Genomic DNA, 22312 nt, shown 5'->3' with positions numbered 1-22312 from the left:
ATGGTGCTGATACCTTTGCATATGCTTATTGACCACTTAGATAACCTGTTTTTTTAAATGCCTGTTCAAACCTTTTGCCATTTTTTAAAGTTGTGGTAAAATACATATAACATAAAATTTACCTTCTTAACTGTTTTTGAAGTTCAGTAGTGTTAAGGATTTTCACATTGTTGTGCAATGTGAATGAATCTCCAGAATTCTTTTCATCTTGCAAAACTGAAGCTCTATACTCATTAAGCAACAATTTTTCAACCCGTCCCCAGCCCCTGTCAGCCACCATTCTTTCTGTCTTTGAGAATCTGACTATTCGAGTATCTCATATAAGTGGAATCATACAGTATTTGTTGTTTTTGTTTGTTTTTGTGACTGACTTCTTTCTCTTTTTGTGTGACTGGCTTATTTCACTTAGTATAATATCCTCAAAGTTCATCTACGTGGTAGAATGTGTGAGAATTCCCTTCCATTTTAAGGTGGACAGGATAATATTCCATTGATGTATATACCACATTTTGTTTATCCATTCATCCCCAGTGAACACTTGGGTGACTTCCAACTTTCGGCTGTTGTGAATAATGCTACTATGAACATGAGTGGACAGATACTTCTTTGAGACTCTGATTTCAGTGTTTTGGAGTTTATACCCAGAAGTGGAATAGCCAGATCATATGGCAATCCTATTTTTAATTTTTTTGAGGAAGTGCCGTACGGTTTTATAAAAGCTATCCCATTATACGTTCCCATCAACAGTACACAATGGTTCCAATTTCTCCACATCTTCACCAACACCTGCTATTTTCTGTTTTTTGTTTTTGTAGGGTAGTTATCCCAATGTGTGTGATGTGATATCTCATGGTTTTGATTTGCATTTCCCTAATGATTAGTGATATTGAACATCTTTTCCTGTTTGTTGATCATTTGCATATCTCCTTTGGAGAAATGTCTATTCAAGTCCTTTGTTCATTTTTTAATCTGGTTTTTTGGTTTTTGTTCTTAAGATGTAGGATTTCTTTATGTATTCTCGATACTAACCCCTTCTCACATACATGATTTGCCAATATTTTCTCCCATTCTATAGGTTGCCTTTTCACTCTGTTGATTATGTCCTGTCCTGCGCAAAAGTTTTAAATTTTGATTAAATCCAGCTTATTTTTACTTTGATTGCCTGTTCTCTTAGTGTCATATCCAAGAAATCATTGCTAAATCCAATATCATGAAGTATTCCCCCTATGTTTCCTCCTAAGAGTTTTATAGTTTTAGCTCTTATGTTTAGGTCTTTGATACATTTTGAGTTAATTTTGGCCATTTTTAATTGGGTTGTCTGCCTTTTTAAACTCATTTTTAGGACTTCCTATATTCTAGATGAGTCCTTTGTTGAATAAGTATCACAAATATCTTCTCCCAGTCTGTGGTTTGTATTTTTACTCTATTACGTTCTGATGAACAGAAGTTGGGTGTTTGGCTCTGAGGATTTTGCCAATGTTCAGAAAGTTTTCTGCAGAAGTTTTTCATTTTAATGAGGCCCAATTTACCAATCCTTTCCTTTATGATGATGTGATTATGCATTTTGTAAACTGTGTAAGAAATCTTTCTTGGCCCCAAGTTCATGATAATATATTCTTGTGTATTCTTCTTTTTTTTTTTTAATTTTTTGTTTTTAAAGTTTATTTATTTTTGAGACAGAGTGAGACAGAGCATGAATGGGGGAGGGGCAGAGAGAGAGGGAGACACAGAATCGGAAGCAGGCTCCAGGCTCTGAGCCATCAGCCCAGAGCCCGACGCAGGGCTCGAACTCATGGACCGTGAGATCGTCACCTGAGCTGAAGTCGGACGCTTAGACTGAGCCACCCAGGCGCCCCTCTTGTGTGTTCTTCTATTAGCTTTATCACTTAATCTTTTGTATCAAGGCTGATCATCTTTTCATGTTAACTTATGTGTATGGTAGGGGTAGGGCCCAAGGTTCATTTTTTTTTTCCTGCATAGATATTCAGTTGTTTCAGCACCATGTATTGAAAAGACTATTATTTCCCCCACCAAATATAATAGCACCTTAGTTACAAATCAGGTAATTATATATGAGGGAGTCTGTTTCATTACCTTGTTGTTTCCATTGATGATTTTTTTGTTTGGTCTCTTCTTGTGTTGGTACCATACTGTGTTGATTACTGTAACTTTAGAGTAAAGTCTATAATTTATGTCTATTTTCATATTGCTGGTCTGGCATTGAGAAGGCCCATGTAATGCTTGCAGACTGAGTGAATAAATGAACAAATGAGTTGTAAGATGATCATTGTAACTCCCATATCACTGCTAGTACAGTTACATTCATCCTGCCATGTGGGCAAGAATGATATGGACCACAGGTAGTCCCTACTTTTGTCATTGTCCAATTTTAGAATGCACCATATATGCTGCCCAGTCTCCCTGGTCATTTTTCTTTATATAGTTTATTCTAGTGTGTGTGTGTGTGTGTGTGTGTGTGTGTGTGTTATAGTGTAGTCTATCAATTGCCCTTCATAGTAGACCAAAGAACCTTAACAACCCAGGAGGCTTGTAGACAAGAGTGCCTTTTATACCATGGTCATTTGTGTAGAAACAAAAAAACCATCCAAGGGACAGCTAGAGACCTGCTGTAAACTAATGAGAGAGCAGGCCACGGCCAAATGTGGAGTGCAGGTGTTTCCTAGGCAGTGTTGATGACAGACTGGCAGAACGCAACGGCCAGAAGACAAGTCTGCCCGACCCGGCCCAGCTCTCGCTTTAGGCTCATTCTTCCCTAAGCCCTTTGACCCACAAGTACTGCCTGGACCACTTAGATAAGCAGGTCGAGTTAAGTTCAGAGGCTCACCAGCTCTCACCGGCATCCAGAAACCTCTTTTAATCTTTACCAAACAAGGTGGATATACATAAATGCTGAGTTAGGTAAGTGGATAGATAACAAGATTTATAACAATAGAGAACTTAGAAGATTAATGAACTACAAGCATCTGGGGGTTCACCAGACCCTTATGGAGGCCAGACTACAGCCCCTGACTGTGGTTCATTTTCAACGTCAGTGGGTGCAAGACTTAAACATTGTAGATACTTTTCTAGATAAAAGGGGGAAACAAAGCTCTTAACAAGGCCAGCCCACATGATGGCAAGGAAGGCTGCTAAGAATAGCGTTTACTTACCCATGTGTTAGGACTATGACCGGAATCCAAGTTCTGTCTTCCAGGACTCTGCTGCCTTAAAGGGTGTCCACTGCAGAGATCACCCAATGGCCCAGGTTCAGGTTCTGGCTGTGCCATTACCAGCTTCGTGATTCTGTGCCCGTGTCCTCATCTGTAACATGAAAATGGCAATGGTCCCTGCCTGATAGAGCTATTGTGTGGAACAGGCGGAAAGCCCCAACACATGTTACGAGTTCAGCTGTCAGCCTAGACACAAGACACTGGTTAGGACTCATGCCTGAGTTGTCACAACCACACATACTCAGGACTAAGTCTGGCCTTCCCTGGGTCTAATGGAGCAGAGTCCTGTCTGCATTATTTCTTGGTCTTAACTGTAAAACATGTTCCTGCTTTCCTCAGGGATGTTGCTGGAGACCTTGTCCGCCCTTTGATGTCAGTTCCACCTTGGTCCCTGGGTGCTCTAACAGGAATACAAGCAGCAGCCTGGTGTAACTCACCCGGGAATGCCTAGGTTTCTCTTTCTTATGAATAGACTTTGCTCTTTGACCAGTGAGCAGAAATTCAAGCCCTGTCTGGGTCTTGGGGTTAGGAAGGAGGAGAGAGAAAAGTAGGCTTGCGGAAACCACAGTCATCCAAGGGAAATGATTTGGGAGCCTCCCAGACAGTGAATAATGTACTACTCACTGGAGGGAAAGCATTTATCAAGAAACGCAGCCCTGAAGTGAACAGACTCATGCAGAGTGGTTTACACATGGGGAAGAGAATTTGGTGCAAATGGAGGTGGCTGTAGTTAACCAGGAAGACTTCCTGGAGGGGCTCTGGGAAGGAAGATGAAATCCATCTGGGCCCTTGTGACCAAGGTCAGCACTCTTGCGGGGGGGGGGGGGGGGGGGGGGTTGCTGGGTGGCAGTCTGCTCTCGGGGTTCAAAGCCTGCCTCTGCCCTTTCTTGTGTTATCTGAAGCAATGAGTGTCACTTTGTGGAGCCTTGCTTGGTCCTCTCATCTGCAAAAACGGGGACCTGAGTGAGGATCAATATGTTAATCTTTAGTATAGCCTGGGGACATGGTAGATGCTCATTTAAGTATTTTGAAACTATTTTCGATATTTTACTCAGTGCTGGGGCCAGTGCCAGGCACTAGAAATAGGAAGATGAATAATGCCTAGTCTCTGTCCAGTCCGGGAGAGACAGGTTTGCTGGGAAGATGCTGTTGAACTGGTTAAGCCACAGGCCTGACATCCTGGGCTTCTTAAGGAAGCCCCCCTAGCTGACGTATTAGGTTAGTGGAAAACTTCATCCCAACATAGGCAGTCCGTCAGACCCTGGTAGTACCTATTTTCCATGAGTGAATCCAGGCCAGAGCGTGCATGTGTGTGTGGTTGCTCTGAAAACCTGATTCAGCCAAGAAGTTGCCTCTGGCCACCCAATGGGATGGACTGTGCCCTCCACCTGCTTTCCAAGGGCCGAGGGCCAGTACTAACCCCAGCTCACTTACAAGATGTGTGGCACAACTGAGCCTTCACAGTTTGGGCCTTTTTGTTGTTGTTATTCTAGGACGTAGGAGGGAATGTGTGGAAGCTCCTGCCTGTGCCCTGAACTCACCCCAGCACAGTGTGGGGTCCTTGCCCAGACACTCTGGATTCGGGGGCCCCAAAGCCCTGGCTGGGGCAGAGGCCACAAACTCAACATTCCCTGTGGCAATGTTCCAGCCTCCCGTGCTCTGCATACGTTGTACCTCCCTCCTAGACTAGAATCCCTTCCTATCTTCCAAATCTAGCCATCAATATTTTCCCCATCTTTCAAGGCCCAGCTCAAACACAACTTCTGGGAAGCATTCCCTAACTCCTCTGTGGGATTAGCATTCAGATTCCTTTCCCTGTTCCCTGGGCAACAGCAGTGTGTAAACGCAGAGAGGTCAAGAGCATGCCAGTTAGAGGTGATGCACAGTGAAAAGTGCAGGGTGGAGAGAGAAGGCTTGGGAAGGTGGGGTGGGCCTGTTGGAGCTGACATGCCCGTGGCTGAAATCTCCCTACAGTGGGGAGCTATTGAGAGTTCTTGACAGAGGGAAAGGCTGGGTGAGGTTGGCAACCGAAGAGATTTCTCTTCCCACAGTGAATGGTGGGGTGTTGTGGGGAAGGTTGGGAGCCTAGAGGCAAGGTGATTAGTTATAAGAGGCACTTAGAGGAGTTTTTCTGTAGAAAAGAACAGTGTAGGGGCGCCTGGGTAGCTCAGTCGGTTAAGCGTCCGACTTCAGCTCAGGTCACGATCTCGCGGTCCATGAGTTCGAGCCCCGCATCGGGCTCTGGGCTGATGGCTCGGAGCCTGGAGCCTGCTTCAGATTCTGTGTCTCCCTCTCTCTCTGCCCCTCCCCCATTCATGCTCTGTCTCTCTCTCTGTCTCAAAAATAAATAAACGTTAAAAAAAATATATTAAAAAAAAAAAAAGAAAAGAAAAGAACAGTGTATGTCAGATTTACATGGAGAGATTTGTAAAAATGTGGATTCTGGGGCCCTTTTCCCAGAGCTTCTGTTTTGGTGGATCTGGAATGGGGTTAGAACCTGTGCTTTTAGAAAATGTCCCAGGGCATTTCAGAGGGGTGAGGTGGATTCTTAATATTGATGTCTTAACATCAATAATGATGTTAGGACAACTGGATACCTGTATTGGAAAAAAAATTAAGCTTGACCCTCCTTCATTCCTTATACAAAAATAAATGCCAAATGGAACCAAGATCCAATGGAAAGGAAGTAAGCAGAAGAGGGAAGGATGGAGGGAGTGAGGAATGGAGGAACAGAAGAGTGGAGGGGCAGAGGGAGGAAAGAAAAAAATTAAACCATAGAGGAACCAGAAGAAATCAGGTGACATTCTAGAAAATAATCTTGGACGTGAAATCTAAAAGTCCAAAAGGGAAAGATTGACTCTGCATTTGACCATGTAGAAACCAAACTTTTCTGTTGAGAAAAGTTAAAGACTACCGCTAAATGGAAATATTTGCAGTTAGTTATAAAAAGGATGAAAATGCCCAGTATCTAAAGAGTTTACATAAACCAATAAGAAAAATAAAATTTTTAGAAACATACACAAAGGATATGAAAGATAATCCCCTGAATGAAATAATGGGTTAATAAGTTTATGCAGAACCCTAAGCTTCACTAGACATCAAGAAACACAGATGTAAGAAAAATAAGATATCATTGTGGTCGGCAGAATAATGACCCCCAAAGATGTCACACATCTTAATCCCTGAACCTGTAAGTATGTTACCTTTTGTGGCCAAATGAGTTTTGCATGTGTGATTAAATTAAGAGTCTGCAGGTAGGACATGAGCCTGGATTATCCAGGTGGGCCCAATGTCATTACAAGAGTCCTTACAAGGGAAAAAGAGAGGCAGGGTAGTCAGTATTCATGATTCAGTGTGAGAACGATATGGCCGCCATTGCTGGATGGGTTTGAGGACAGAAGGGACCCTGTGCCAAGGGATGCAGGCAGGCTCTAGAAATGCCTGGTAATAAAAGCGATTCTTCCCTGGAGCCCCTGGCGAGAAGAAGGTTGGGAACGTAGCCCTACCTTGATTTTAGCCTAGTGAAAACCCATGTCAGACTTCTGACCTCTAGAACCATAAGATGGTAAGTTGGGTTGTTTTAAGGCACTGTTTGTGATAGTTTGTGACAGCAGCAGGGGGAAGCTAACACAACTATTTTGCCTCTCATGTTAGGAAATGTTAAAGAGTTTGGTTATATTCTAGGTAGGAAGGAGTTTGGAGAAACAGTCCTCACATGCAACTGGCGGGTGTGTAAATTTGTGCCTTGGGGAGAGCTATTTGTCAGGACCCAGCAAAAGCTTCAGGGTAAATTCCTCTTGGCCAAGTATTTCCCCTTCTAGGAATTTAGCATGTGGTTACACTTACACGAGTCTGCAGAGGATATTCTAATGCTTTGTGGGTCTCCAGCCCCAGCACCCTGCTCTCTTCCCTGTTGAGCTGACAGCTAGACTTATGGAAGCTTCCAGAAGTGGAGGCTGAGTTGTCTGATATGCTAACTTGCTGGCTCTTGAAGCTCAGTTTCTCCTTATGGTTCGAAGCTGGTTTCTAAGCCAGAGCTCTCTGAGGGCTGTGGCCTTAGTGGCAGACAACACGGACCCCATGGCCATTCTGCCACCATCATCAGGTGATGCCTTTCCTCCCTCTGGCCGCAGTTAGCCAGGCTCCTGGACCCTGTCAGCGAAACCCTCTGCCTCTGACCTTATGTCATGACTTTGACAGGTACCAATTCTCTGGAGAAGCAGCCTTTGTCTCTGTTACTTCAAGTTTGTATTAAAATTTTACACGTACCCTCAGCATAGAAGGGATAAAAGAACCATTTTCTTGGTGTCACTTGGTCACAGTGATTAGAACTTGTCCTTCTAGGGGTGCCTGGGTGGCTCAGCCAGCTGAGCATCTGCCTTTGGCTCAGATCATGATCTCATAGTTTATGAGTTTGAGCCCCATGTCGGGCTCACTGCTGTCAGCCTGTCAGCGCAGAGCCTGCTTCAGATTCTCTGTCCTCCTCTCTCTCTGCCCCTCCCCAACTTGTGCTCTCTCTCTTTCTCTCTCTCTCTCTCAAAAAATAAATGAAACACTAAAAAAATAAAAGACATGGACCTTCTAAAGGAGTTAAAATGTTAAGAACGTGTTCACGCCAGTCTGAATTGCAGTCCATTCCAAGACTGAAGCCTTCTTAGTTCTCGAAGGCTTGCCCCATGTCTATACCCGCGGTTCCAGCTGCCCCCTCCCACTGCCCCTTGTATTAAGCAACTCAGACCTGTCATGAGGTACAATCAAGGCAGCACAGAGCACTGGCCCAGGAGCCTGAGGGCAAGTGTGGCTCTGCACTGGTCATCGTCCCCCGTGGCTCAGGTACCCTGCTGAAGAGGGAAAGGATGGGCCTTCCGGCTCACAGGCCTTACTGACTCCATGGTGTGGACATGCCCTGGTTGCTCCTTCCTCCCTCAGAGAGTGCAGGCAGAAGGGCCCTCTCTATAAAAGCACCAGGCGGGGCGCCTGGGTGGCTCAGTCGGTTAAGCGTCCGACTTCGGCTCAGGTCGTGATCTCGCGGTCTGTGAGTTCGAGCCCCACGTCGGGCTCTGTGCTGACAGCTCAGAGCCTGGAGCCTGCTTCGGATTCTGTGTCTCCCTCTCTCTCTGACCCTCCCCCATTCATGCTCTGTCTCTCTCTATCTCAAAAATAAATAAACGTTAAAAAAAAATTAAAAAAAAAAAAAAAGCACCAGGCCCAGCTCACAGGTAGAGGCTGGCTGCTGACCCTGGGCATGTGGTACCGGCCCAGTGAGTCACCTGATGACACAACAGTCACCTAACTGTCTTCCTCATCCACCCACCCCTCCTACCTGGCCTGCGAGCTGCTCCAAACCTCACCCGTTGGGACGCTTCCCCACCTACCCCTGGAGAGAAGGGAGGACCATAGGGCTCAACAATGTTAGTGTCCTCCTTGGCCAACTGACCCCCGCTCAGACTCAGTCATGCCACAGGGTTCCATCCATCCACCGGAAGAAGCAAAGCTTACCAGTAGCTAGTATTTGGGGGATGCTTTGACATCCTTGCATGAACGGGTCAATAGAAACAGTAAGTTTAGTAGACCCTCTATGATCCACACACAGCACCCAAGGGTCCCCACCAGGTACAACCAGGCCCAGGAGTTCCAGCCAGGAGAATAGTTCTCTGTCCGCACTGCAAATGACCTCTCTGCCTCGTCCTAACTTAGGTCAGATAAGCGAGGCCCTGGGTAATGCCATCATGGTGTTCTTCTCAGCCTTAGCTGGGCTCCCCATTTCTCCTTTCCAGCAGCCACAGCAAGGTCAGAATGAAAGCTGGAATACCTCCTTTGCTGTTAAGCCTCTAGACACCTGCAGATACTCTCCAGGGATATGGCCGTGCCCCTTGGGGCCAAGCCAGCGCTTTCATGGAACATGGAGCCATAGACTGCTGTGTCCATTGAGCCGCAGAAGGCGTAGAGGGCATTTATTCATTGAGGGACGAGCCCTGACCAGGGGTTGGGAGGCACAGGGTGTTCTGGCCCCGCTTGCCATCCCTGTGCAAGATTAAGGGAAAATCACATTATCCTTCTAGCCTCAACCTCCTCATGTGTCAAGTGAGGGGATCTGACTAGACACCCAGTCTCTAAGAATCCATTAGGAGGCCATAGTGGGATTTCAGCCCCCAGAGCAAAGCTGAAAAGTTTGTAGCAGGCACCCTGAGACAGCGCTTGTGCCTGGTTTGAGTCACAAAGGTGACTATTGATTATAAGGGAACCATTTGTTCCGGCTTGCCTGGGACAGCCCTGGTTGGTTCCCATTGCCGCTCCGTAGTTGGTAATAGTGCCTCTCTCACTCTCAAAAATGCCCCAGTTTGGGTGATATCTTACCTGGCCACCCTACTGATGGTGGTATGAGAAACGAGACTCGTCTGCCTTCCCCACACTCAGCCTGCCCTGTGAGGATGCCTCCTGTGCCTGAGTTGCAGGAGGCCTTTGACTTGCTCAAAGAACAGCCCTGGCTGCGTTGTGACCTTCTGTTGGCAAAAGTCAGTCACCCTGTTTGCCGGGGGGATGTCGTTTGAAGACGGAGGTGACCTTGTGCACCTTTCACTGCCCCTGTCTGAAGTGCCACATGAGAAAGCTGTTTCCAAGCAAGACTTTGCTTCCTGCAAAGAACTTAGATATTTCTTCCTCTCTGGCTGTAGGGACTCTGTGACGGACCACATCTCCCTTTCCTCTTTGACTGCTAGGAAAAACTGGAGGAAGCTGCCAGAATGATCCTCCTAGCTATTTCTTGATGGAGTAGTCATGGCCGTGTTAGACTGTGAGCCTCCACAGCCTGGGGTGGTGGTTTTACCTTCAGCATGAAACCCAGGCTTGGGTCAGCAAGGGAGACGCAAGCTGTGAATGGTGCCCCTCCTGGCCACCTTCAGAGCCCAGGGCCAGAGAGAGAATGACGCTAACCCGAGAAAAACCTATCCCTTGGAAAGCTCATCCCCGAATAACACACCGGCACCTCCCCCTGCACCACAGGAGGACCAGCTGTAGGACAAACCCACCTTTGTCTCGTGGCATCTATATCCACTAACATGTTGGACTCCATCACGGCCCTGAAGCACAGTTGAGGCAGGACTTGATATTATCCCATTTTACAGCTTGGGCAGCTGAGGCTTCGCAAGCTGACCCTGCCTCAGAGGCCTCCCATCCCCAACTGCCCTGCAGTTCCCAGAACACCACAGGTGACATTCGAGTCACCCAACACCACCGTGAATGCGGGTGAGGGAGGTTCGGACCATTGCTTGGGTGCTTAGAGTCAGGGGCCGTGACTTCTGGTCGAACCTCCCTGGTTAACCTTGTAGGGATATCAGCACATCTCACAGACTCCCGCTGCACGGGCCGTGGATAAGTTGCAGTAACTGTCTCTTCTCTTGTGTGTGTATTTCTCTGTGTGTGCTTTTGTCAAACAGAAGAGCGTGAATTCCCCTCTGCGGCCACTGATCTCCAACACGGGACCAGAGGGGAGCAGGGGCCGGCCGGAGCTGCCCGACGCGCCCAGCGTGGCTTGTCTAGTGCGGGGACCAGGGATGATCGGGCCGTGCACACAGATGTCTCCAGCCTCCAACCGTTCGCATAGCACACAGGGGACTCGTGGGTGGCCATTTGCCACTGCCAACTGAAACACTAGGATGGCAACGTTGACATCCTTCATGACGTTTCCAGGACAGACATTCAGGCAGAAAGTGCTGGCGCATTTTCTGTCTTCGAAGTAGAGGGCCATGCCTCACCAGTGTGAATAGTTTGGGCCCCGATGACCTCCTCCGAGTCCGCTCGCAGCCAGTGACACTCGCAAAAAAAAACAAAAAAAAAAAAAAAAAAAAAAAACAAAACTCCCAAAGCCCATCTTGGGTTTGGCTTCCGGCAGCTCTTGACCAATGTGGCCAAAGCCAGACGCCTCCTTGGGACACTTGGATTATTCATAAATGCAGCCTGCCCCGACCCTCCCTGAATAGCATCTGAAGTCTCTGTGGAGGTCATGGATCCTGAACAAAGTGTCAAGGGCACCAAGAAGGCTGAGGGAAGTCCCCGGAAGCGGCTGACCAAAGGAGAGGCCGTGCAGGCCAGTGTTTCGTCCAGTGCCCCGTACCCAGGCAGCGGCACGACTGCCACCCCAGAGGGCCCCCTCCAAGAGCTCCTCGCCCCGCAGCCCTTCCCGGGCCCCTCGTCGGTTCTTAGGGAAGGCTCTCAGGAGAAAACAGGCCCTAAGAGGTCCTCCATTGAAACCTCCGTCCCCATCTCGAAGCTTCCGCAGCACCCTCTGACACCAGCATTCATGTCGCCCGGCAAACCGGAGCATCTCCTGGAGGGGTCCGCGTGGCAGCTGGTCGACCCCATGAGACCTGGACCCTCAAGCTCCTTCGTGACCCCTGGGCTCCATCCTCCGAGCCAGCTCCTTCCTTCCCACGCTTCCATCATCCCCCCCGAGGACCTGCCTGGCATCCCCAAAGTCTTTGTGCCCCGTCCCTCCCAGGTCACCTTGAAGCCCCCAGAAGAGGCGCCCAAGAAAGAGAGGAAGCCGCAGAAGCCCGGCAAGTACATATGCCAGTACTGTAGCCGGCCCTGCGCCAAGCCCAGCGTGCTTCAGAAACACATCCGCTCGCACACGGGCGAGAGGCCCTACCCCTGCGGCCCCTGCGGCTTCTCCTTCAAGACCAAGAGTAACCTGTACAAGCACAGGAAGTCCCACGCCCACCGCATCAAAGCCGGCCTGGCCTCCGGGGTGGGCGGCGAGATGTACCCCCCGGGGCTGGAGATGGAGAGGATCCCGGGGGAGGAGTTCGAGGAGCCCACCGAGGGGGAAAGCACAGACTCAGAAGAGGAAACAGGCACCACGTCTGCCCACCCCACAGAGCTCTCCCCCAGGCCCAAGCACCCCCTCCTGTCCAGCGGCTTGTACAGCTCTGGGAGCCAGGGCTCCAGTCACGACCGCTGTTCCTTGTCCCAGTCCAGCTCAGCCCCGTCGCTCGAGGACCCCACCCCGTTCTCGGAACCCTCCTCCGAACACCCCCTGAGCCAGAAACCCGAAGACACCCACACGATAAAGCAGAAGCTGGCCCTCCGCTTGAGTGAGAGGAAAAAGGTGATGGACGAGCAGGCGTTTCTGAGCCCGGGCAGCAAAGGGAGCACAGAGTCTGGATATTTCTCCCGCTCTGAGAGCGCCGAGCAGCAGGTCAGCCCCCCGAACACCAACGCCAGGTCCTATGCCGAGATCATCTTCGGCAAGTGCGGGCGGATCGGGCAGCGGACCGCCATGCTGACGGCCACGTCCACGCAGCCCCTCCTGCCGCTGTCCACCGAAGACAAGCCCAGCCTGGTGCCTTTGTCTGTGCCCCGGACGCAGGTCATAGAGCACATCACCAAGCTCATCACCATCAACGAGGCCGTGGTGGACACCAGCGAGATAGACAGCGTGAAGCCGAGGAGGAGCTCGCTGTCCAGGCGCAGCAGCATGGAGTCCCCCAAATCCAGCCTCTACCGGGAGCCCCTGTCGTCCCACGGCGAGAAAACGACGAAGCCCGAACAATCACTGCTGAGCCTCCAGCACCCGCCCAGCACCACCCCCCCTGTGCCTCTGCTGAGAAGCCACTCAATGCCTTCCGCCACCTGCACCCTCAGTACCCCCCATCACACCTTCCGAGGTAGCTACTCGTTCGACGACCACGTCACCGAGTCCGAAGCCCTGAGCCGCAGCACTCAAGTGCTTACCTCCCACCCCCGGATGCTCAAGCGCCAGCCGGCCATCGAACTACCTTTGGGAGGGGAGTACAGTTCCGAGGAGGCCGGGCCCAGTAGCAAAGACACAGCCTCCAAACCCGCGGACGAGCCGGAACCCAAGGAAAGTGACCTCACCAAAAAGACCAAGAAGGGCTTGAAAACGAAAGGGGTGATCTATGAATGTAACATATGCGGTGCTCGGTACAAGAAAAGGGACAATTACGAAGCCCACAGGAAGTACTACTGCTCGGAGCTGCAGATCACAAAGCCCGTCTCTGCAGGTGCTCACGTGTCCCCAGAAGCCGAAAAGAGTCAGGCTGAGCACGAGCCCTGGTCCCAGATGATGCATTACAAGCTGGGGACCACCTTGGAGCTCACTCCGCTGAGGAAGAGGAGGAAGGAGAAGAGCCTCGGGGATGAGGAAGAGCCGCCTGCCTTTGAGTCGACTAAAAGTCAGTTTGGCAGCCCCGGGCCGTCCGATGCTGCTCGGAACCTTCCCCTGGAGTCCACCAAGTCACCAGCAGAACCGAGTAAGTCAGTGCCCTCCCTGGAGGGACCCGCGGGCTTCCCGCCGAGGACTCCCAAGCCAGGGTCTGGTCTCGAGTCGGGGAAGGAGAGGAGAACAACGTCCAAAGAAATTTCCGTCATCCAGCACACCAGCTCCTTCGAGAAGTCCGACTCCCTGGAGCAGCCCAGCGGCCTGGAAGGGGAAGACAAGCCCCCGGCCCCGTTCTCCTCGCCCCCGCCCGCCCCACACGGACGCTCCGCCCACTCCCTGCAGCCCAGGCTGGTCCGCCAGCCCAACATCCAGGTCCCCGAGATCCTGGTGACGGAGGAGCCCGACCGGCCAGACACGGAGCCTGAGCCACCTCCCAAGGAGCCCGAGAAGACAGAGGGATTCCAGTGGCCCCAGCGCAGCCAGACGCTCGCCCAGCTCCCGGCAGAGAAGCTGCCGCCTAAGAAGAAGAGGCTGCGCCTGGCAGAGATGGCCCAGTCATCGGGGGAGTCCAGCTTCGAGTCCTCCGCGCCCCTGTCTCGCAGCCCCAGCCAGGAGAGCGGTGTCTCTCTGAGCGGGTCCAGCCGCTCCGCCTCCTTCGAGAGGGATGACCACGGAAAAGCCGAGGCCCCCGGGCTCTCGTCCGACACGCGCCCCAAGCCCTTGGGCACCCACATGCTGACCGTCCCCAGCCACCACCCGCACGCCCGAGAGATGCGGAGGTCAGCCTCAGAGCAGAGCCCCAACATTTCCCACTCCGCCCACATGACCGAGACACGCAGCAAATCATTCGACTACGGCAGCTTGTCCCTGACAGGCTCTTCGGCGCCGGCCCCAGCGGCTCCCGCTGCCCCGGCGGCCCCCGCAGCCCCGCCAGAGAGAAGGAAATGCTTTTTGGTGAGACAGGCCTCTCTGAGCAGGCCTCCAGAAACTGAGCCAGAGGCCGCCCCCAAGGGACGACAGGAGAGCGAGGAACCAAAGCCCTCATGCAGTAAGCCTTCCGCCAAAAGCTCACTGCCCCAGATTTCCTCGGCGGCCACCTCGCACAGCGGGCACCCGGGAGGCAAGAGCCAGGGGCAGGACAGACCCCAGCTGGGGTCCACTCCGCCCTACACAGAAGCTCTGCAGGCGTTCCACCACCCCGTTGCCCAGCTCCCCCTGCATGAGAAACCCTACCTGCCCCCACCCGTCTCCCTCTTCTCCTTCCAGCCCCTCTTGCAGCACGAGCCAGGACAGTCTTCAGAATTCTTCTCCACCCAGGCCATGTCCAGCCTCCTCTCCTCCCCGTACTCCATGCCGCCGCTTCCTCCCTCCTTATTTCAAGCCCCGCCACTTCCCCTCCAGCCCACCGTTCTGCACCCGGGCCAGCTCCACCTCCCCCAGCTCATGCCTCACCCAGCCAGCCTCCCCTTCCGGCAGCCCCCTTCGTTTCTTCCTGTGCCGTACCCTGCCTCGTCGGCACTCTCTTCTGGATTTTTCCTGCCTCTGCAATCCCAGTTCTCGCTTCCGCTCCCCGGTGACGTGGAGAGCCGTCTGCCCCAGATCAAAACCAGCCCGGCCCCGCTGGCAACGGGAACGGCCGGCCTCTCCCCCAGCACAGAGTACAGCAGTGATGTCCAGCTGTCCCCCGTGGCTCCCCCGGCCAGCTGCTCGGCACCCACATCGGCCCCCCCGCTGACCCTGCCCGCCTGCCCAGACACCATGGTATCCCTGGTTGTGCCCGTCCGCATTCAGACCAACATGCCGTCCTACGGGAGTGCCATGTACACGACCCTGTCCCAGATCCTGGTCACCCAGTCCCAGAGCAGCTCCACAACCGTGACTCTTCCCAAGTTTGAGGAGCCCCCGTGCAAAGGGACAAGTGTGTGTGGGACGGATGTGTACGAGGTCCGGCCTGGATCGGCTGGGGTGAGCGAAGAGCAGAGCAGAGGTTTCCCGACTCCATACTTGAGAGTGCCTGTGACATTGCCCGAAAGAAAAGGCGCCTCCCTGTCCTCGGAGAGCGTCCTGAGCCCGGAGGGGAGTTCTTCAACGGTCGGGGGGAGCAAACGTGTCCTTTCACCAGCTGGCAGCCTTGAACTTACCATGGAAACCCAGCAGCAAAAAAGGGTGAAGGAAGAGGAGGCTTCCAAGGCAGATGAAAAACTTGAGCTGGTAAAACCATGCAGCGTGGTGCTCACCAGCACGGAGGACGGCAAGAGGCCGGAGAAATCCCACTTGGGCAGCCAGGGCCAGGCCAGGAGGGAGCTAGAAACACTGTCCAGCCTATCCTCAGATCCGTCTGACCCAAAGGAAATCAGTCCCCTTCCTCACTCCTCATTGTCCCATGTGACGGCCCCAGGCTCAGAGGCTTTGAAGGAATATGCCCAGCCATCCGCTAAGCCTCACCGAAGAGGGCTGCCCTCACTAAGTGTGAAGAAAGAAGATTCCAAGGAACAACCTGACCTCCCTCCACTGGCACCTTCCAGCTCGCTGCCTCTGTCAGAAACGTCCCCCAGACCAGCCAAGTCGCAAGAAGGTACGGACTCAAAGAAGGTACTGCAGTTCCCCAGCCTCCACACGACCACTAATGTCAGTTGGTGCTATTTAAACTACATTAAGCCAAATCACATCCAGCATGCAGATAGGAGGTCCTCTGTTTACGCTGGTTGGTGCATAAGTTTGTACAACCCCAACCTTCCGGGGGTTTCCACTAAAGCTGCTTTGTCCCTCCTGAGGTCTAAGCAGAAGGTGAGCAAAGAAACATATACCATGGCCACAGCTCCGCATCCTGAGACAGGAAGGCTTGTGCCATCCAGCTCCCGCAAGCCCCGCATGACAGAGGTAAGTCTGCCTTGTTCTCCTTCCCCTTGCTGTGTTGCTGAAGCCTGTGCTGAGCTTTTAAAGGCGCACTCTCCTCAAGTTCTATTTGCATAACTAGAGCAGAATGAGTGGGCAGATTTCCTCTCTGTCAGCTGTGACTGACCACCGTATGAGAAAACATATTTATTGGGTTTCTTTGTGTGTCCCTCATCGTCAGACTAGATACATTTCGATAAAGTAAGCTTTAAAGTGATCCTGCTTTGGGGCGCCTGGGTGGCGCAGTCGGTTAAGCGTCCGACTTCAGCCAGGTCACGATCTCACGGTCCGTGAGTTCGAGCCCCGCGTCGGGCTCTGGGCTGATGGCTCAGAGCCTGGAGCCTGTTTCCGATTCTGTGTCTCCCTCTCTCTCTGTGCCTTCCCCGTTCATGCTCTGTCTCTCTCTGTCCCAAAAATAAAAAATAAATGTTGAAAAAAAAAAAAAAAAAAAAATTTAAAAAAAATAAAAAAAAATAAAGTGATCCTGCTTTCCCATTAGTAGCTTCTATTGTAAAAGCAAAGACACCATCTGAGTCAGGACAAAAAAAACCCAAAATCTCCAAAAGACTGAATCGGAAACCTTGGCTGATGGGAAAGTCTGCAGCAATTTGAAAACTTTATGCCACTGCCCACGTTCCTTCCTTGTCCTGTCAGCCTTTTCCTGCTTTTCTTATTCTCTACACCTGCTATTTCCATTCTCTGGTTACCACTCAGAATCTTCCCACTCCCAGAGTTTCTAGAATTTGGCACAAACAACTCCTGAAATATTTCTTCTTTCTTTTCCACGAGCTGGCTGGAAAAGAAAGTGTTGGCTGCAGTGCTCCCCGTCACCGGTAGGGGGCAAGATCACTCACAGCTGTGCTGTGTGGCAGCACCTTTCCCTAAGGGTTCACATGTACTCCTCCGTTGCCTCTGATCTGAGGCTGCTCCAGGAGCCATAGAGTGACCCCTGCAAGTTCAGGAAATTGGAAATTTGATGGTTCCAACTTTGCTTCAGATACCCAAACAGCTCCATACCCTGATAAGGCCAGCCTAAGGACCCCGGCCATGCCATGTCGGCCGATTGACATTGTTCTGTCGATTGAGCAGCCTCGGTGTGCCAGGCGCTGTGCTGGGCCCTTGAATCCAGTCAGTGGTTATTTCTACTTATGAGGCAGGAGGACCATCCCCTCTCTATAGATGAGGGACCCAAGGGTCAGGGGTGAGAGAAGTCAAGGCCATATATGGTAGATATTTGACAAACCCAGAATTTGCACTTAGATCTGACTCCAGAGACTCAATTTCTTCTTCTTCCAAATATTTGAGGAAAGAAGGCCGTAGAAGTGACTGCAAATTTTAAAATGTTCATCAGTGTGTCTTCAGGCCAGATGCTTTGCTCAAATCAGGCATAAATCCACTAACCTAAATTCATCTTACAGATAAATGAACAAAACTGTGTTCTGGAACTTCTCCTGTGTTTGCGTCCTCCTCTTTTATCATTGAGTGAAATTTGTGCACTGAGTTTGTCCTTAGCTCAGCTGGGTATGCTTCACAGGATTGTTTCCCAGATGTATTCTCTGACTGTCCTGTCAGTCTACGGACGTCCCTAAATGAGATTTCCACTTTTGCCATAAAGTGGCAAATCATGACTGATTTGCTCTCCTGTGTATCTTGCTGGCTACGTCTACTCCCAAAATGCTTTTATACTTATATTCATACTTACAGCTTCTTGTGCACCTGCTGTGGGCCAAGTGGTGTGCTAGACTTCACTTTCATCCTTACAACCACCTTGGAAGTTAGGGTACTACATCACCATTTTATGGATGAGAATACCAACGCACAGAGAAGTTAGGTAACCTGTACAGGGCTGCACGGGACATGGCGGAGCCTGGATTCAAAATTAGACCTCACTCCAGAGCCCTTTCAAATGATCTGGGCTGCCTCCCCGCTTTAATGACTATACACTAAAAGGTCATTTACGAAAAAGTAAGGGTTAATTTAGCTTAATGGAGTTCAGCAGTCTTTTGCTTAAAATGCCGCTTTCATAAAATGAGCTGAAACCTGCAAACTTTTTCTCGGAATAACTCAACAGATTCACTGGCAGATTTTCTGCCAGAAGTGTGCCAGTCTGGTGCATTAATATTAACTGCATGGCCCACTGCTTGATGCCTTGCTACAATTACACCTCTCTCTCTCTCTCTCTGGCCACTGCTTGCATATCTCCCGTGATGGGGAGCTCACCTCCTCTTGGTACAACCCAACCTATCTTTGGACAGTGCTCCAAGGAAGTTCTTTACTGTACTGAGCTTGTAGCTTCTGTTCTCTGTTAGTAGCTCTGAAAAGGCCCTTCAGGTTATCTTAGCATTTTAAAGGTCTTCCAAACTGTCTTCATGAAGGTCTAGGTCACCCTATCGGGTTTGAGTTTGGTCATAGGTACTTTTTTCTGTACATAAGCCCTGGAGGAACTCAAGCTTATACAAAAGTTCGTGTGGGAGCCACATTCCGATCATTCCCCAGGTTTCTCCTGCTTCTTTCTCCTTGGGGATCATTTTGACAACCACATATAGCAAACAGAAGGAATAAGGATTCCAGTGTCAGGTTTCCCAGATTTGAATCCCACTGCCCCGCTTACTAGCTGTGTGACCTTGAGCCAGCTACCTACTCTGTGCGTTGGTTTCCTCATCTGTAAACTAGAGATACCAAAAATACTTAGCTCATAGGACTGTGGAGATAAGAAAGTGAGTTAAAATATACAAAGTGTGTTTAGAACAGTACTTGGCACATTGGCACTCAATAATCGTTTTTATGATGGAAAGACAATCATATTATTGTCTTTAAAAGCCAACATGGAGCTCTGGCCCACCTGCTCCGTTCCAGCAGTGTTTCCTGATAGAGTGGTTCATTGCCACCCAAACCAGCCTCCTCCAGCTTAGCCCAGACATCACAGCTGGTTGTGAGAGAAAAGTCATCCATCAGCCTGGGGGAGGCCCCTTCCTCATTCTGTGGGTGGCCCAGATGGCAGGCTGAGATAGGAGTGAGAACAGCAACTCTGGAAACCCATGGGTATTACACGAAGTCAGCTGCCTTCTGCCAAAGCTGAGGTCCATAGCCTCACTTGGTCTCCCATCTCCAATTCTGAAGAGACTGTTTGGTAGGGGGGGGGGGGGTCACTGAGTCATAGGCATTGGCCCTGACCTGGATCTTCAGGATGATCTAAATCCCCTCAGAGGTGAGCTAAACCCAGAAAGATGAAGTAATCCACCCAAAGATGGCTCAGCACGCACTAGCCCACGTGGAGCCAAAACTCAGATTCCCTGATGCCCAACCAGCTACCTTTCTGCTCAGCCCAACCCACGTTTATAGCGGCAGGTGTCATGGCTGCCACAGGAGCCTGGGGCTTAGATCGCCCCCGCCCGCAGAGACATGGTTGCTTCTCCCACTGGCTGTAAACCTGACCTTGACTGACAGCAGCATAAACGAGGGCGAGAATCTCACTCCTGGCACTGTGGGCCCCAGCGCCCAGCCCAGCATCACTGCTCCCTATTCAAGGGTATGCCCACCTGCTGCTGCCATCAGAGGGTCTAGAGGACCTGTTGCTCTCATGAGCCAGCTCTCCCCACTGGGGCCCACAGCTCTGTGAAAAGATCGGGTTCCCTCAGACTACCAGCCAGAGCCTGCACAGCCCCCTCCAGGTGCATGCCCATCAGTGAGCATGGTCAGGGCCCTCGGGACGCCTGCACTCTGCTCCCAGCAATGTCCTTAACTTGGAGGGTGACCTTGACTTCCTGATCTATAAAAGAGAACTGGACCAGTTCATCTCCAGGATGGAGTGTTCATTTATTTGCTCCGCATTCCTTACCCATCCTCTCTGAGGCAGGCCCTGTTTTGGGGGCTGGCATGACCGAGGACGCCAGCATAAGGACCTGTCCCCAGAAGGTCCTAGACTAGTGTGAAAGGAAAGGCAAACACAGCTCCCGTGGGAAAGCCTGGTCTCCCCAGGAGAAGGACCTGGTCGGAGTCCCAGTTTTGACACTAACCACGTGGCCTTGAAGAAGGGGCTTCACCTCTCTGGGGATCAGTTTCCTTCTTTCTGCAAACTGCAGCTACTAACGCATCTGCACAGGGTCGAGGGAAGAGTAAGTGAGCTACACAGAGTTAAGAGTAAGCGTGCAGTGCCATCAAAGGCACCGTTCTGTGACTACCGTTTAACAGCAGTGATTTTGTCATTCTGCGGTGGGCCAGGTTCACCTCCCTTCGCTGGTTTCCCCGGAAGGCCAGAAAGATCTAGCTAGAGTGCAGAAGTCAGAAGAGAAGCGAGGGAAGCCGGAGGAAGATGCTCCTGCCTCCAAAAGAGGGGAGCCAGCGAGGATCAAAATCTTCGAAGGAGGGTAAGAATCACGTTTGGTTTGCAATATTTGGTTCTGCTTCCTGTGGAGTAAGAGGTGGCACCGTCTGTGTTGAGCGGCGGTGAGCGTCTCTCCCGGCGGGGCTGTGCCCACAGGTGCTTGCCCGCAGGCGCCATGTTCGTGGGACTCGAAGGCCACCTCGGTTTCAGAATGCCGGGCTCTCTGGTGGGGGATGGGAACGGGGCGTCTGCTGAGGACTGGAGGAGTCTGGGTCTTTCTCCAGCCCCTTCGTTCTTCCGATGCTGGCCGGGTTTCTAGTCCCTGCATTGGGGCCGCTAGTCGTCTCCCAGGTCCTGTCTGGACTGCCATTTACTTTGGTGCGTGTTCCCCCCAAAATCACCTCTGTCCTGCCCAAGCGGCCACCTTGGCCTGCCTGGTGTCCCACAGGGGACTCGGGCTCTGCCCGCAGGCTGTTTGCAGGGCTGATAATGAAGGCAGTGCTCGCACCAGCTGTCTACACCCGTCCCCATTCTGACTGGTCGGGGTCCAGGACTCATCAGTTGGTCAGCGTTTGGAATATCACCCCTGGTGTTTTACCTTTGGTGCTTGTCTTTGGAAACCTAATGATCCAAACATCTCGGAACTCACACTCTGGGGCCCTCTGGGCTCTGGAAGGGTACCTTGTTTCGGACTTGCTTTGTGGAAGTTTTGTGCAAGCTGTGTTCTATGTGACCATGTGTTTGCTCCCCGGGATATGGGTGTCTGTAAGCAGATCCCGTGGTGTCTGTCTCAGGGTCCTGTGTCTGTGTCTCCAATGTGATCAATGCAGCCCTCCTCATACCCAGTCCCAAGGGACAACGGCATGAGGGAAAACCTACCTTCCAAGAAGGACAGTCCTCACGGACACCAGCCAACACGGGGTGTCACTGGGGGCCCGCCATTCCCTAGCACCTGGAGGTGCCGAACTCACAAGGTCAAAGCGGGAGGTGCTGGACTCCTCTCTTGGTTGGGGAAAACAGAGGCGGCCAAGTTCCCAGTGGCAGTGGCCAGCAGGGGCTGTCAGCAGAGGGTGTTTGGAAACGAAACTTGGGGAGTTGGGTTGTCACGGTGACATCGAGGGGGCTGGGGATGACAAAAAATGGCAGTGGTAAGAATACCACCCTGTAGGGCAGAAACATCCCACCCAGAATTCCAATAGTGGCTCCATTGGGAAATACTAGACCAAAGGTTTTTCAAAATACTGACCCTCTTTCCAACTGGGGACAGACCAGTTTCCTCTCCTGCTATTTGAATAGAGCGCCCTCTTGTGTCTCTGTGTTCTCATATCATTGGGTACTTAAAAGGCCCCCTAAGACTTCATCCAAGGATTGATGCTTCTGGTCACAGGGACTTGCCTTCTCTCCTCTTGCTTCAAGGGACGCCAGGGTGGCTCAGTCCATTAAGCGTCCGACTCTTAATCTGAGTTCAGGTCTCGATCTGAAGGTTGTGAGTTTCAGCCCCGCGTTGGGCTCTGCGTTGTGTTCTGCGCTAGGCATGAAGCCTTCTTAAAAAAAAAAAAAAAGGAAAAGAAAAGAAACAAGAAAATCGCCTTGCAGAAGAACTGTGAGGCCCTGAGGGGCCACTGAGTGATAGCTGGTGTGCACAAAGAGGTTTGCTTCTTCCCTGAGAAGCAGCTGCCCCCA

The 22312-nt window shown here is 51.3% G+C and overlaps 1 protein-coding gene across 3 annotated transcripts in view; it reads left to right on the top strand.

The window, feature by feature from the left end:
• The window catches only part of HIVEP3 (HIVEP zinc finger 3), a 379962-nt gene that overhangs the window by 308931 nt on the left and 48719 nt on the right, over positions 1-22312 (top strand). For all 3 annotated transcript variants that reach the window (XM_042996816.1, XM_042996817.1, XM_042996818.1), the window contains 2 exons: positions 10667-16290; positions 20527-20672. In XM_042996816.1, coding sequence (XP_042852750.1) covers positions 11233-16290; positions 20527-20672 — 5204 coding nt within the window. In that variant the 5' untranslated portion in view covers positions 10667-11232. The remainder of the gene's footprint in view (positions 1-10666; positions 16291-20526; positions 20673-22312) is intronic.

Source organism: Panthera tigris, chromosome C1 (assembly GCF_018350195.1).
Source record: "Panthera tigris isolate Pti1 chromosome C1, P.tigris_Pti1_mat1.1, whole genome shotgun sequence".
Taxonomy (NCBI): Eukaryota; Metazoa; Chordata; class Mammalia; order Carnivora; family Felidae; genus Panthera; species Panthera tigris.
Note: the sequence above shows the minus strand (reverse complement) of the source record. Positions and strands in the feature narration are given on the sequence as shown.